Source organism: Bombus fervidus, chromosome 8 (assembly GCF_041682495.2).
Source record: "Bombus fervidus isolate BK054 chromosome 8, iyBomFerv1, whole genome shotgun sequence".
In the NCBI taxonomy this organism is placed as follows: domain Eukaryota; kingdom Metazoa; phylum Arthropoda; class Insecta; order Hymenoptera; family Apidae; genus Bombus; species Bombus fervidus.
In genome coordinates, this window is record NC_091524.1 from 14,549,346 (window position 1) to 14,560,851 (window position 11,506).

The 11,506-nt window shown below is 30.0% G+C and overlaps 5 protein-coding genes across 7 annotated transcripts; 2 read left to right on the forward strand and 3 right to left on the reverse strand.

Moving 5' to 3' along the window:
• Positions 1–352: 352 nt before the first annotated feature.
• On the reverse strand, positions 353–2,073 carry Vha13 (V-type proton ATPase subunit Vha13). Its single transcript, XM_072009071.1, has 4 exons — positions 1,869–2,073; positions 1,419–1,519; positions 1,197–1,295; positions 353–1,104 (listed from the first exon to the last, which is right to left on the reverse strand). Exons 1-4 carry the CDS (start codon positions 1,948–1,950, stop codon positions 1,030–1,032), a joined length of 357 nt encoding a protein of 118 aa, XP_071865172.1. The 5' UTR covers positions 1,951–2,073; the 3' UTR covers positions 353–1,029.
• A 136-nt stretch (positions 2,074–2,209) lies between these two features.
• On the forward strand, positions 2,210–3,451 carry Robl (dynein light chain roadblock). Its single transcript, XM_072009072.1, has 3 exons — positions 2,210–2,703; positions 2,777–2,855; positions 2,934–3,451. Exons 1-3 carry the CDS (start codon positions 2,701–2,703, stop codon positions 3,143–3,145), a joined length of 294 nt encoding a protein of 97 aa, XP_071865173.1. The 5' UTR covers positions 2,210–2,700; the 3' UTR covers positions 3,146–3,451.
• A 410-nt stretch (positions 3,452–3,861) lies between these two features.
• Positions 3,862–6,336, reverse strand: LOC139990112 (XK-related protein 6). Its single transcript, XM_072009054.1, has 4 exons — positions 5,189–6,336; positions 4,807–5,128; positions 4,577–4,732; positions 3,862–4,518 (listed from the first exon to the last, which is right to left on the reverse strand). The coding sequence occupies exons 1-4, from the start codon at positions 5,492–5,494 to the stop codon at positions 4,034–4,036; spliced, it is 1,269 nt and encodes a 422-aa protein (XP_071865155.1). The 5' UTR covers positions 5,495–6,336; the 3' UTR covers positions 3,862–4,033.
• A 62-nt stretch (positions 6,337–6,398) lies between these two features.
• Positions 6,399–7,146, forward strand: LOC139990123 (transmembrane protein 138). 3 transcript variants are annotated; one of them, XM_074111877.1, is made up of 4 exons: positions 6,399–6,532; positions 6,607–6,679; positions 6,752–6,926; positions 7,017–7,146. In XM_074111877.1, the coding sequence occupies exons 1-4, from the start codon at positions 6,399–6,401 to the stop codon at positions 7,103–7,105; spliced, it is 471 nt and encodes a 156-aa protein (XP_073967978.1). In that variant the 3' UTR covers positions 7,106–7,146. The 3 variants fall into 3 exon arrangements, with proteins under 3 accessions (XP_073967978.1, XP_071865170.1, XP_071865169.1); XM_072009069.1 differs by having other exon boundaries at positions 6,986–7,120; XM_072009068.1 differs by having other exon boundaries at positions 6,752–7,105.
• On the reverse strand, positions 6,740–11,495 carry LOC139990093 (E3 SUMO-protein ligase ZBED1). Its single transcript, XM_072009010.1, has 4 exons — positions 9,851–11,495; positions 9,349–9,764; positions 9,114–9,268; positions 6,740–9,037 (listed from the first exon to the last, which is right to left on the reverse strand). Exons 1-4 carry the CDS (start codon positions 11,132–11,134, stop codon positions 8,715–8,717), a joined length of 2,178 nt encoding a protein of 725 aa, XP_071865111.1. The 5' UTR covers positions 11,135–11,495; the 3' UTR covers positions 6,740–8,714.
• Positions 11,496–11,506: the final 11 nt, after the last annotated feature.

The window sequence follows — 11,506 nt, forward strand, 5'->3', positions numbered from 1 at the left end:
ATATATCGACAAACCCGAAAACTTGGTTCGCGCATATTTTTTAACTTGCAATCTTGCTTTACGACGTACGTACAAATATACGTATTTCGACTTTCTTTCAAGAGGCGAGTCTCGCGATCAAATATTCTCTTAATCAACCCTTTCTCTTGTTATAATTAGTTATATCTATATCTGATCTATCGTACAATATAAAACATGTACAAATTTCGATAATTGCACTCGATAAAATCGAGTATTAAAACGTGTTTTACATAATAACTATGCAGATTACATAGCGATGCGAAGAATATTGAGCGATAATGAAATTTTCGTTTCTATCATTCGGTAGATGATAAAGGAGCTTAAGCACGAGTTATATTTTCATGGCTTTTATTTTCGAACATTAATACTGTACAGACGAATCAGCATACAGAGACAGGGTTTACACACGAGATATAACTTCTTCTTCTCTTATAACTTAACAAATCTTAAATTTTTCAAACAAAACAAATAGCATGTATATGTACATCGTCGTGAGAACCACATCGGATCAGGAGCTTATCTGTGATTCTTTGGAAGTTGTACAGAATATTCTAACGTGCATTTTGTCCTCGATGTAGCAGAATCATGGAATGACATCTAACGTTATACGCTTAACAGCTTACGATATTTTTCCACCACCCTAAGCTTTAACATTTACACGTCATCCTAATATATCTAGGCCTTGATATATCACAATGACGATAACTTGTTTAATATGTCTATAGCGCTACTGTGACACCACTATCATAATCCTTAAACTTTCCAATACAGTGGTAAAAGCTCAGCATAGGTACGATTACATTTATTGTCGTATAGCAACTGCAGAAAGAGTTCTAGTAATTTGAATATATATCGCCATCTACGATTAAAAGATATATACATTTAGATAGATAGAAGTACAACGTAACAGCAATAGGTACGTTTTAAGTTACGATAAAAGGAAATATTTAATGTACATTTATAGCGTAAGATGCAATATCTATATTTAATCGATACGATTTTTCTCACTTAAATTTCTAAGCGATAATTCTTGTGCAATTCCGGTTTAATGTTGTAGACCAAGTCCAAAATTGTATGCACAACCTATATAATAAAAGGTACAAGTATTAAAAATGTTGCGTAAAACATAAAAAATATCGTTACTTCTTCTATATATATGTTTTATATCGACTTACACTGTCTTTATGCATAGATACAGTTTGATTCATTTCTTCTGTTTTTACTTTTGTATCGGCTTCTATACGTGCTGCTACATCTTCTTTCGAACCCATATGCTATATATAACAAAAATATGTCATATATAATGTATCAAACGGTTCTTACTTCTTCCTAGTATCGTATAATATAAATTTAATCAAAATGGAACAGAAATTATCCGTGTATCTAAAGTTGGTCACCTTTGCTTCAAATTCACGAAACTGCTTTTCTCGTTCTTGTCTATACTTTTCGATTTCATCTTGAGCCTCTTCCTTCGCTTGCTTCAGTCTACGCGCCTTACCTAAAAGCAAAGTCATTTTACAACTCGTACTTTGTTGATCCTAATATTAAAATCTTTATTTAAAAACTAGAATTACTTTGAAATGTATTTCTACGAATAACCTACTATATCGACAAAGGTTAGATAATTTTTATCAAAGAATACCAAACAAGCAATAGCTATACCGTATTTGTCAAATTTATATTTACATTCAGAGCTACTCATAATTATTAAATTAATAATTATTTTTAAGCATTTAAAAAGTTATACCCGCTTAAAGTCAGGGACGCAAAACGATTGATTACAGCGGGTTAAATTTTAAATATATCCGTGTTGAAACATAACTTATGATGCTCGAATGGAAACTCACGTTTTCTAGCTTCTGCGACTTTCTCTGCTGCTCTTTTCTCAGCTGCTAGAAGCTGTTGAATACCTTGCGTCTGACTGGCCATTTTTCCAACGAACAGAGACGTCTGTGTTCTAAAGGAATCCGCAAATCGATCATATGATCATATGACTTTAGAGTTTCCGCTGTTTGCCCCGCCTTAAACCATGGCGTTGTATCACGGTCGTATATACAGGTCTGGCAACTGCCGTGATGGAGAACGAGGTTGCCGTAAGGTGTATTATGCAAGCCGACCGCTAGCCATAGCGCTGCAATCAACTTGTTAAATTATGGCTATTCTATCCACGTTAACTATTCATTTTCTATTTTTTTCGAATAAATAGAGAGATATAATTATTGGCAACTTTCGGTTCGATAATAGCAAGTAACAAATAATTTATTTCATAAGCAAATAAACTAGAAGAATTACAAGAGAAATTACAAATATTACGAACTCAATAGTATTTTCGAGTTTAAAGAATCGCGCTCTTCTGCCTATAGATTTGTTTACTATTATTTATACAAAGAAAAGAAACTTCGAAATTAAACTAAAAATTTAAGTAATTTATAATACGATTGGCTGAGATACCTTTTGGTGGGCAAATCTTATTGGGTGATCATTTCACCCCCTGATGGTCAATACAAAAAGTGATCACGTAGCCACGATCTTATTGAAAACGTACCATGGTTGTATACACGGTCGTGGGCGGTACGATCCAAGTGACGTTTTGTCAATACCAAATTCGTTACAACTTATTATTACGAATTTTATAATTAACACTATATTACACATAGTATAAATTGATACGTTTAAGAGATGGTAGGTTTATGACATGTTATATCCTTCTAATTATGTTACTTCACATACTTTAGAATAACACATCTTTCCTAAGGCACAAGAGGTAGAAGAAACTATGAAACGTATTCAATCGCATAAGGGAGTGGTTGGAACAATTGTAGTTAATGCAGAAGGTATATTGTGTGTCGTGTGTTAATATGGATACCATATATAATTATTATACTAAACTTAACAAAAACTTACTTATCTAGGTATCCCAATTAAATCTACGTTGGATAACACTACAACAGTTCAATACGCAGGATTAATAAGTCAACTGTCAGACAAAGCACGATCTGTAGTAAGAGATTTGGATCCAACCAATGACCTTACTTTTCTCCGCATTCGTAGTAAGAAACATGAAATTATGGTGGCTCCGGATAAAGAATTTATACTTATAGTAATACAGAACCCAGTTGATTGATAACCAGAAGAAATACTAATATGTAAGATATATGCTTTGCTAATTGTTAATGAATTATTTTATATAGCACATTTTATTTTATATAATGCCATCTTTATAATACTAATGTCAAGAACAAGATAATTTTTTATTTATAAATTAATGGTAGAAAAAGTGTTTTGTAATGCCATTACCAAGTATTGAAGTTACAAGCACTGCGGAACTTATAACTAAATTATTATTTATTAACATAAGAGATAATATGATTAAAAACATTTCTGTTACGTGATTAACACTTTATACTGTTGTTTCAAATAAATTTGGCTTACTTCAAAATTTCATAAATTTTTATATTTACTTAAGAAATAGTTTCACCATTGTATATTCAAGAGCGCTTTTAAGTATATTTTACATTTTTCTATGTACGTGTACATGTGTGTAAAATTTTAATTAATATCTGATACAAAAAGATCTATAATATGCAAATATTTAAGGTATAGAAATTGTTGATTTTATTTATTACAAAAGTGTATAAAATACATAGAGTGTACACATGACAAAAAACTTAACTAAATACTTAAACTAACATCGTTATAATTTCTGAGCTTGTCATTTTATTTTTATATATTTGCGAATTTTAAGTACTTATATATAAAATTCATTATACACACACACACACACAAAATTGTAGAGAATACAATAAAAAATTGTATGAACAATATACTAAATATAATATCAAAATTATTTACTCAGATAATTTCTTCAGCTTTGCAATTTATATCACGTACAAATAGATTTATAAAAATATAAAAAATATGATTGATAAAAATAAATGATTGTTAGTAAAAATTACGTATTTGTACAATTCTTTTGTAATAAATATATAGATTAAATATGAATAAAAATGATCTAGCCTAATGTATTCGCACGATTCTGATGTTTCAAAGAAGGATGAAAAACGCCATAATAAACGGTCATAGCTGTTATACCTAATAAGAACGGTACAATACAAAGAACAATGAGTACATTAAAGTACCAAGAATTTTTAACTTCATCCGATGAGGCATATATCCAAAATGCAGTTGCTGTTATATTTTCAACAAAACAAATTATATAAAAGAATACATGTTTAAGAAATGTACTACCATCCACTGTGTTCAGATATATGAATACATGTATTACACCAATCACTATAGAAAATAATACAGAATAAATGCGTTCTTTGATTTTTGGAGAACAATGTGGAGCATGATTAGAATCTCTACAAAATTCCAATATACCACGAGAATCAATGATAATCCAAATAGTCATACAAATCCAATGAAAAATACATCCAATGGCTGTGTATAATGGCCACATACTTGCCACAACGCTAAGTGACAATATCCTTGAAACTGAAAAATGTTAACAAATGAAGGTATTAACTTTTTCATATAATGACAATGTACATACCTGTAGTACAAAAATGCCATAAAAATTGAAGAATTGTTCCTGTAATACCGATATTTAGTTTATCTTGTTGAGCCAATCTAATACTACGATGGTAACTAGCCATTGCCCATCCCATACTTCCAAGGGAGCTAACAATACTAGCTACCTGATGAATAACTATAATTAACATGAATATCAATTTTATTTTGTTAATTAAAATTACAAAATTAGTGATATAAAAGTATATCTACATTCAAAGTTAATATCACTGTGATAATGTTTCAACAATATTGTTAACTGTAAAATTTGTTGAGGCGCGGCTTCAAGAAAACATTCAGATACTCTTAATAATGCAACATCTTGATCTTCTCTCAGCATTTTGAGGTAATATCGTCTTTGAGCATTACGATTGCCTTGTTTTTCAAACTTGTACGCATTAAGAGCATATTTCAAGGTTCTGTAATAACGTAATACTGGTGCTAATTGAAATGCTACAAGTACAAGGCAATATAATTTTTTTGTTAACATTGCATGTATACATTTAAATTTGGAAGGATTTGACGTTTCATTTATCTAAAATGAAGATTGATTTGAATTAGATTGTCAATGTTACTACTTAATATAACTTGTCACCTTGTCATCTTGTTGCTGCATTCTTCTACTGATTATAACATTTATAAATGAAGGTAAAAAAATAAAAACAGTTGTCCATATAAAGTATGTTATCTTTTTAGCTAATAAATATCTTACAGCAAGATTGATATCAATTGCCACATCCACGATGTGCATAAGGATTGAAGACACAAGGAAAAAGATATCTAAGTAAGTTGTAGTTGGATTTTTTAAAGGAACATCTACATCATCGACATTTAATTCCAATATAGGAAAAATGCCAATAATTTGTCTTGTATGCAAATGTTTATTGGTCTGAGGATCCATATTTAATTATTGTCAAATAATCTCCAGTAACATAATTCAAATTCAAATATTAAGAATTATTGATTGTAATTCGTTTGTCATTCATGACATATTTTTATGTTAAAAATATAACCTTAGTATACTTAGTATAGTAATACTTTTGTCATCGAGCATTCGTTTATTTGTTTCACAGAATTTCTATTAAATGTTACTTTTATCTCATTGATTACTTGCAATACGAAACACGTATTTATCTATTTTGATCAATATGTAAACACAATTTGATACATTTTGTTGAACACAATTACATGTCATTTTTTTAAATCAACTGATACGTCACGAGTTTCCATTTAATTCATACAGTTTAAATCCAATTGATACAAATTTTATAACACCGCCTGAAGTAAACATTCATATGAGATTTAACAAAATCTAAAAACTATTTTATGTCAACCGTTATGAATCATTCTTGAGTGCAATATATACAATATTGCCTCGTAAATTGACAGCTGGTCCATATTAAATCTGGTCATCTAACAATGTAACACATGTGCCAGGAATTTTATAAAACTGATGTACTATGGATTGAGAGATATAGTAAGACAGTGATACTCCATTCCGTTCCATAATCAACCCAAAATGCATGCGTAGTGCTGAGATCGGTAATATAACATAGTAGTAAAATGTATACAGTTAAAACAGAGAGATAGTATTCTCTATGGAATTGTATAGTTTCAAAATATAGCGGGGATAACAACGGCCAAATAGTAAGGTATAATTCTGGTTACTTAGCAAGACAGTATTGTTTACGTTTACGTACTATTTCGTGTTGTCATAGCAACCTATAGACTCTAACGACATGGTCATATGCAGAATTGTGATTTTATGAATTATTGTACATTAGTGAATTATTTTTCTGTAATAAATGAGTACAATAAACACTAAGAGATATCTAGTCACTATAATCATACAATATTTAGTACTATTTTTTGATATTTTTGTTAATTCGTTTGCTACATTCTCCCGAACGAATCCAATTAATTTATTAATTCTCTACGTGTACGTGATGCTTTTATCTTTAAAATGATAAATAAGTATACACAATTGAATTGTATTTAATTTTTGTTTTTAAGGGCTCAAGATATTTGTCTTATTATGACTATCACACTTTTACTAGTTAACTTCTTTTCCACTTACATTTTTCAGGTAAATATCACTAAAAGTAGTTAAACTAATAATTTAAATAATATTGTAAAAAAATGTATGTTTTTCATGCAGATAGGATTAATACAATTATTATATACAAAATTTCGTGTAACATTAATATTGTGTATCATATATATGGTATTAAGCATTAGTTTACATACATGGGACATTAAAGTGCACTGGTCATCACCTCTCAAATACTATTGGACTAAAGATTTTCATATTTTTTACTCATTACATAGAGGAGGTAACATCTTTTCAATCAAATTTATGTACATAGTATTATTACAGTTATTTCATGTTCAGTTGCAGTTTTACACTATTATTTCTATAAAAGGGCATCTCTTAGAATCGCAGATCCAAGATTCTATGAAAGTTCAACGTGGATTCAAAACCAGTTCAGCCTGTCATAATATTTATGATTAAGTGTTACGAAAGAAATTAACAAAAGCTTTTCACCTGTAATAACTAGAAGAAATGTAAAATAGCAAAAAAAGATCTCCTACAATTCTTGTAAATATTTTTACTTTATCTACAACAAAATATAGTTATAGCTAAAACAAAATTTAAGTGGAATAATATTACAATTTCCCTCTACCCTAATTTGAGTTTTTCAAAAATATTTATGTCTGGTATAGTATGCTACAGATGTAATATACAATAGCGATCAATTTTTAAAAGTATTTTTAAGACTAATTCATTTTATATACAGTATAAAAAGTATTAATAAAGTACTTTTTTACAATTATTTTGACATTTTACAAAAATAAAATGTAAAATTTTATACATTTTACGAAGCATACGTATATGTAACTCATATTATACAATACTATATTACACACATTTAAACGCTAAATTATAATTTATAAATCATTAAACAAATAAACATACAAAATGTACTAATAATATAGATATTACTCATAATATAAAATGTTAAGTTTGTACTACCTTAGTATTTCTAAATTATAAATTAATATCACAAGAATACATCTTTTCAAATTCTCATCTATTAATGACAAAGGTAGAGAAGTTGAAAATGATCAAATGATTTATTAATTTGTTAAGATGATCATTCCCATCATTATTATTATTAATAGAAAGAAATTGCGAAGAGAATTTTTAGAAAATGTTAGAAAATTTGCAATATAACTTAGCATAACATCTTTAATATACAAAAGTAAATTCATTATAAATTATTTATTTATCACTTCACGCATGCATTTCAATTTTAAGTTGAGTAATAACAGTATTTCGTTGTAAAAAATACAGTTATGTAATAGAATTTAATTTCGTATCTTTATGCTATATTTACAGGATCAAAATTTTATTTTAAATGCTTTATAACATTTAAGAATTTTCATAAAGATTAATACATCGTACCTGTTGCAAATGAAAAACTATTATCTCTTATCAATTTCTGTAAATGAGACTTACTTAACTTTTGTTATCTCCCAATTTTTCAATCTTGTATAAAATTGTTTTGATAGCTAAATCTTTTCCAGAATTAATAATGGAGTCTATTATGTTAGGCTCATTTGCGTAATAAAAAAAAAAAAAAAAAGACAGATTTCATTAAATCATAATGACATTAATGTTCTCATTCAAAATATTTTTACACTTGAGATACAAGATGGCAATTTCAAAATATGAACTTTGTCAGATTTTTGTGAAAATAAATGTATTTCTTTTTTGTTAAACATTTAACAAATATGTTTATACATCCATCAATTTCAAATTTGTCTTTTAGAATATTATAGGATTCTAATAGTTTGATAAAAGTAAAAATGAAATATATATCATAATACAAGGCGAGATTGAAAAATTTGAGAAATCGTCGGTAGAAGTTGTCGCTTGTTATTGTTACTGCGATTCTGAAAACTTTTTAATCTACCCTCGTATATTATATAAATAATTTAAATTAGCGACTTGTAGTTGTTGCTTATTATTTCATTTAAATTTGTCTAGGAGCCTCATTTTAAACTTAAGTTACGTAGAATCTATCAACATTATAGTTCAATGGAACTTAATATTTTCTTCATACGGTATGATTACCATGAAGGAAGAGTAACTTATCTATTAAATGAGGAGGTAAGGCCGTTCGCCTTGCGTCGTATAAAACTTGCACTTCTGCCGGAATTCTACAGGGTGGTGCGCAACATGCAGGTACGCAATTGTATTTACAAGCCAATTTGCCTAAATTTGGGCATTTTGCAGAAATTTTTGCCCACCATTGAAGAGGGCAGTAGTCAAGTGGTGCGGTAGACTCAGAATGATATTGAACAAGTTCGAGATCTGCCTTTTCTTCTGCAGGCATTCCACTTTTCATCGAACATAATCCTCCAAGCAAGAATTCCATGCCTGAAAGCAATTAAAATATATTTGTTTTTCCAATGATTTTAAAAATCCAAATCATTATATAATTCAAAATATTTACCCGATACACGATTTTTCTTAGTCAGAGGCTCTTCTTCAACTTTCATATTTATATTATCACCAGATTCTTCTTGTATTAGTTTTGTCAACATTTCTTTTATATCAGTCGCTACTGAATTTTTATCTTCTTCAGTAGCATATGGTAATTGCTTAAACCTAATATATCATATAACATTAATTGTGGTTTTCGAAATTTAGAATAGAGAAAAATTATCTGAATAATAATGTATAATTACCTTGGATCTAAGGTAGTTGCAATTTGAAGTAAAAGAGTAACGTTATAATCTGCATATCTATCACAAAGCATATCAGATAAAGATTCTTTGAAAGCCTTTGCTTTTTCACTATCACTTTCTTTTATTTTGAGATGAGAGGATACAAGCTGCCAGAGTAGCGGTTTTAATAAAGATATTAACGGTATCTTCTCCTCGCTAAGCGTCATAATAGTAACTTTAAATGGTTCAAGCACATTTACAAGGTCCTCTACGATCTTCCACTGATCATTTGTCAAATCAACTACCTCTTGATCAATACCTTCCATACTTTCTAAAATTGACGTTACAATATTACGACGGAGAACCATTTGCTCGAGCATGTTGTACGTTGATGTCCATATAGGTGGATAATCCATTAACATAGCATTTTCATCCAGCTACAATTATATCAAATACATTATAAAGCGATAACATATTATATATTTTATAAATGACATATTTACGATAACATCCGTTTACTTACTTCCAATAATTGCTCCTGCATAGTTAACGCCGCAGATGCAGCTGGATGACTTATAATAGCTCCAATGGCTGCTCTACATTTTGCCAGTATGGTAGCAACCTCTGGGCTTTCAAAACAAGCTTGAGCACACACTTGTAAGGTATAAAGTAAACAAGGAACTAATGTTAATCCTCGATTTGTCAATGCATTCAATAATTCTGTCCTGGATGTGGCTACTACTACCGCAGTTATCCTTTCTATTTTCAGATCCCAATCAAGTAATAGAGAATCTATCGCATTACCCCACTGAGATTCCTCCCAATCTAAAGGAGCATGAATAGTACTTAACACTTTACATTCTAACACTGGTTCACCAGAGTTTTGATAATACACAGAAACAGTAACAAATCGCTCGTCAGAATTTGATCTCCACTCCTCGATAGTCAAACCTACTTCACTTGTTATACAAGACAGAGTTGTGGCTACTGATTCACGGAAGGTATCATAAATCTTTGGTATTATTTCTTCTTCTAATTTATTTTTACTAGGGATTTCACAGGGTGAACGCAACGTTGCAACTAGTCTTTGAAAACCACGTCCTTCTACCACTTCAGGTAATTGTAAGTCCATAATAATAAATTCGGCTATAGCATCTGATACAGTCTTTCCATCGATACTCGACTGATTAATAGAATTATCTTCCGGCATAAGAAAAGCCACATTTTGACTATTGCTCCCAATGTTGGAACCACTTTTAATCATAACTCGCAAAGGTTGACCAATTGCTATATCGTCCTCAATGTTGGATAAACTTACATTTGGATCGGTCACAAATTGAATATCCCCATCTATTTGGACAGTACCATCCGCATTGGTAGTGTAAATATGCTGGGCCGAAGTTAAACCTGCTTTTAATAATTTCTTCTGCGCTCTTCTCTCTTTTGTCTCCTGAGAAAGTACTTGTCTGCGTGGCGGATTAGTAGCTTCTAGTTCTAAAAGTTCTTGAGCATGTTTATTTTGCAAATGCATACGCAAATTACTGGTGTTACGATTATATGCAATTTGAGTTTTACATAATATGCAAACGATCTTTACTTTAGTGAGAATATCTCCATCGTCTGTAGCTGGAAATCCGAAAAATTTCCAGTAAATACTTCTCATTGACATAGGTACTACTAATTTTTTATAAGTATAAGTATACTTTTCTTCCATCATTTTGGCTAGTACCATTTGCATTTCACTTTTCGAGTCATCTGTCGTCGCTGATTTTCCGTTGTTAGACAATGTTATCGGTTTACTTTCCATAATTGCACACGAAAATACATAAGTACCGGCACGTCTTATTCTCCACTTATTAAAATATATATATACGATATTTCTCACAATAGTAATATTTCATAGCGTTTCTTCTCATCAAAATGGAAGATCTCCGTTGCATAATTTAAAATACAACTGTTTATAAAGATGCATAACCCTTTTTACGTATCACCCTCTTAACATGGTTATGAAGGAATAACAAATTTACCGCGAATACTCCGATATCTCAAAGCAGCAGTTTGACGAATTATTTTACAGATATCGAACTTCAATTTCTCGTTTCGAAAAGAACGATGCACGATCGGTTATCGACCACCTCTCGTAACGATGCTATCGACTTTAGTTCACTTGCTCAAAGAA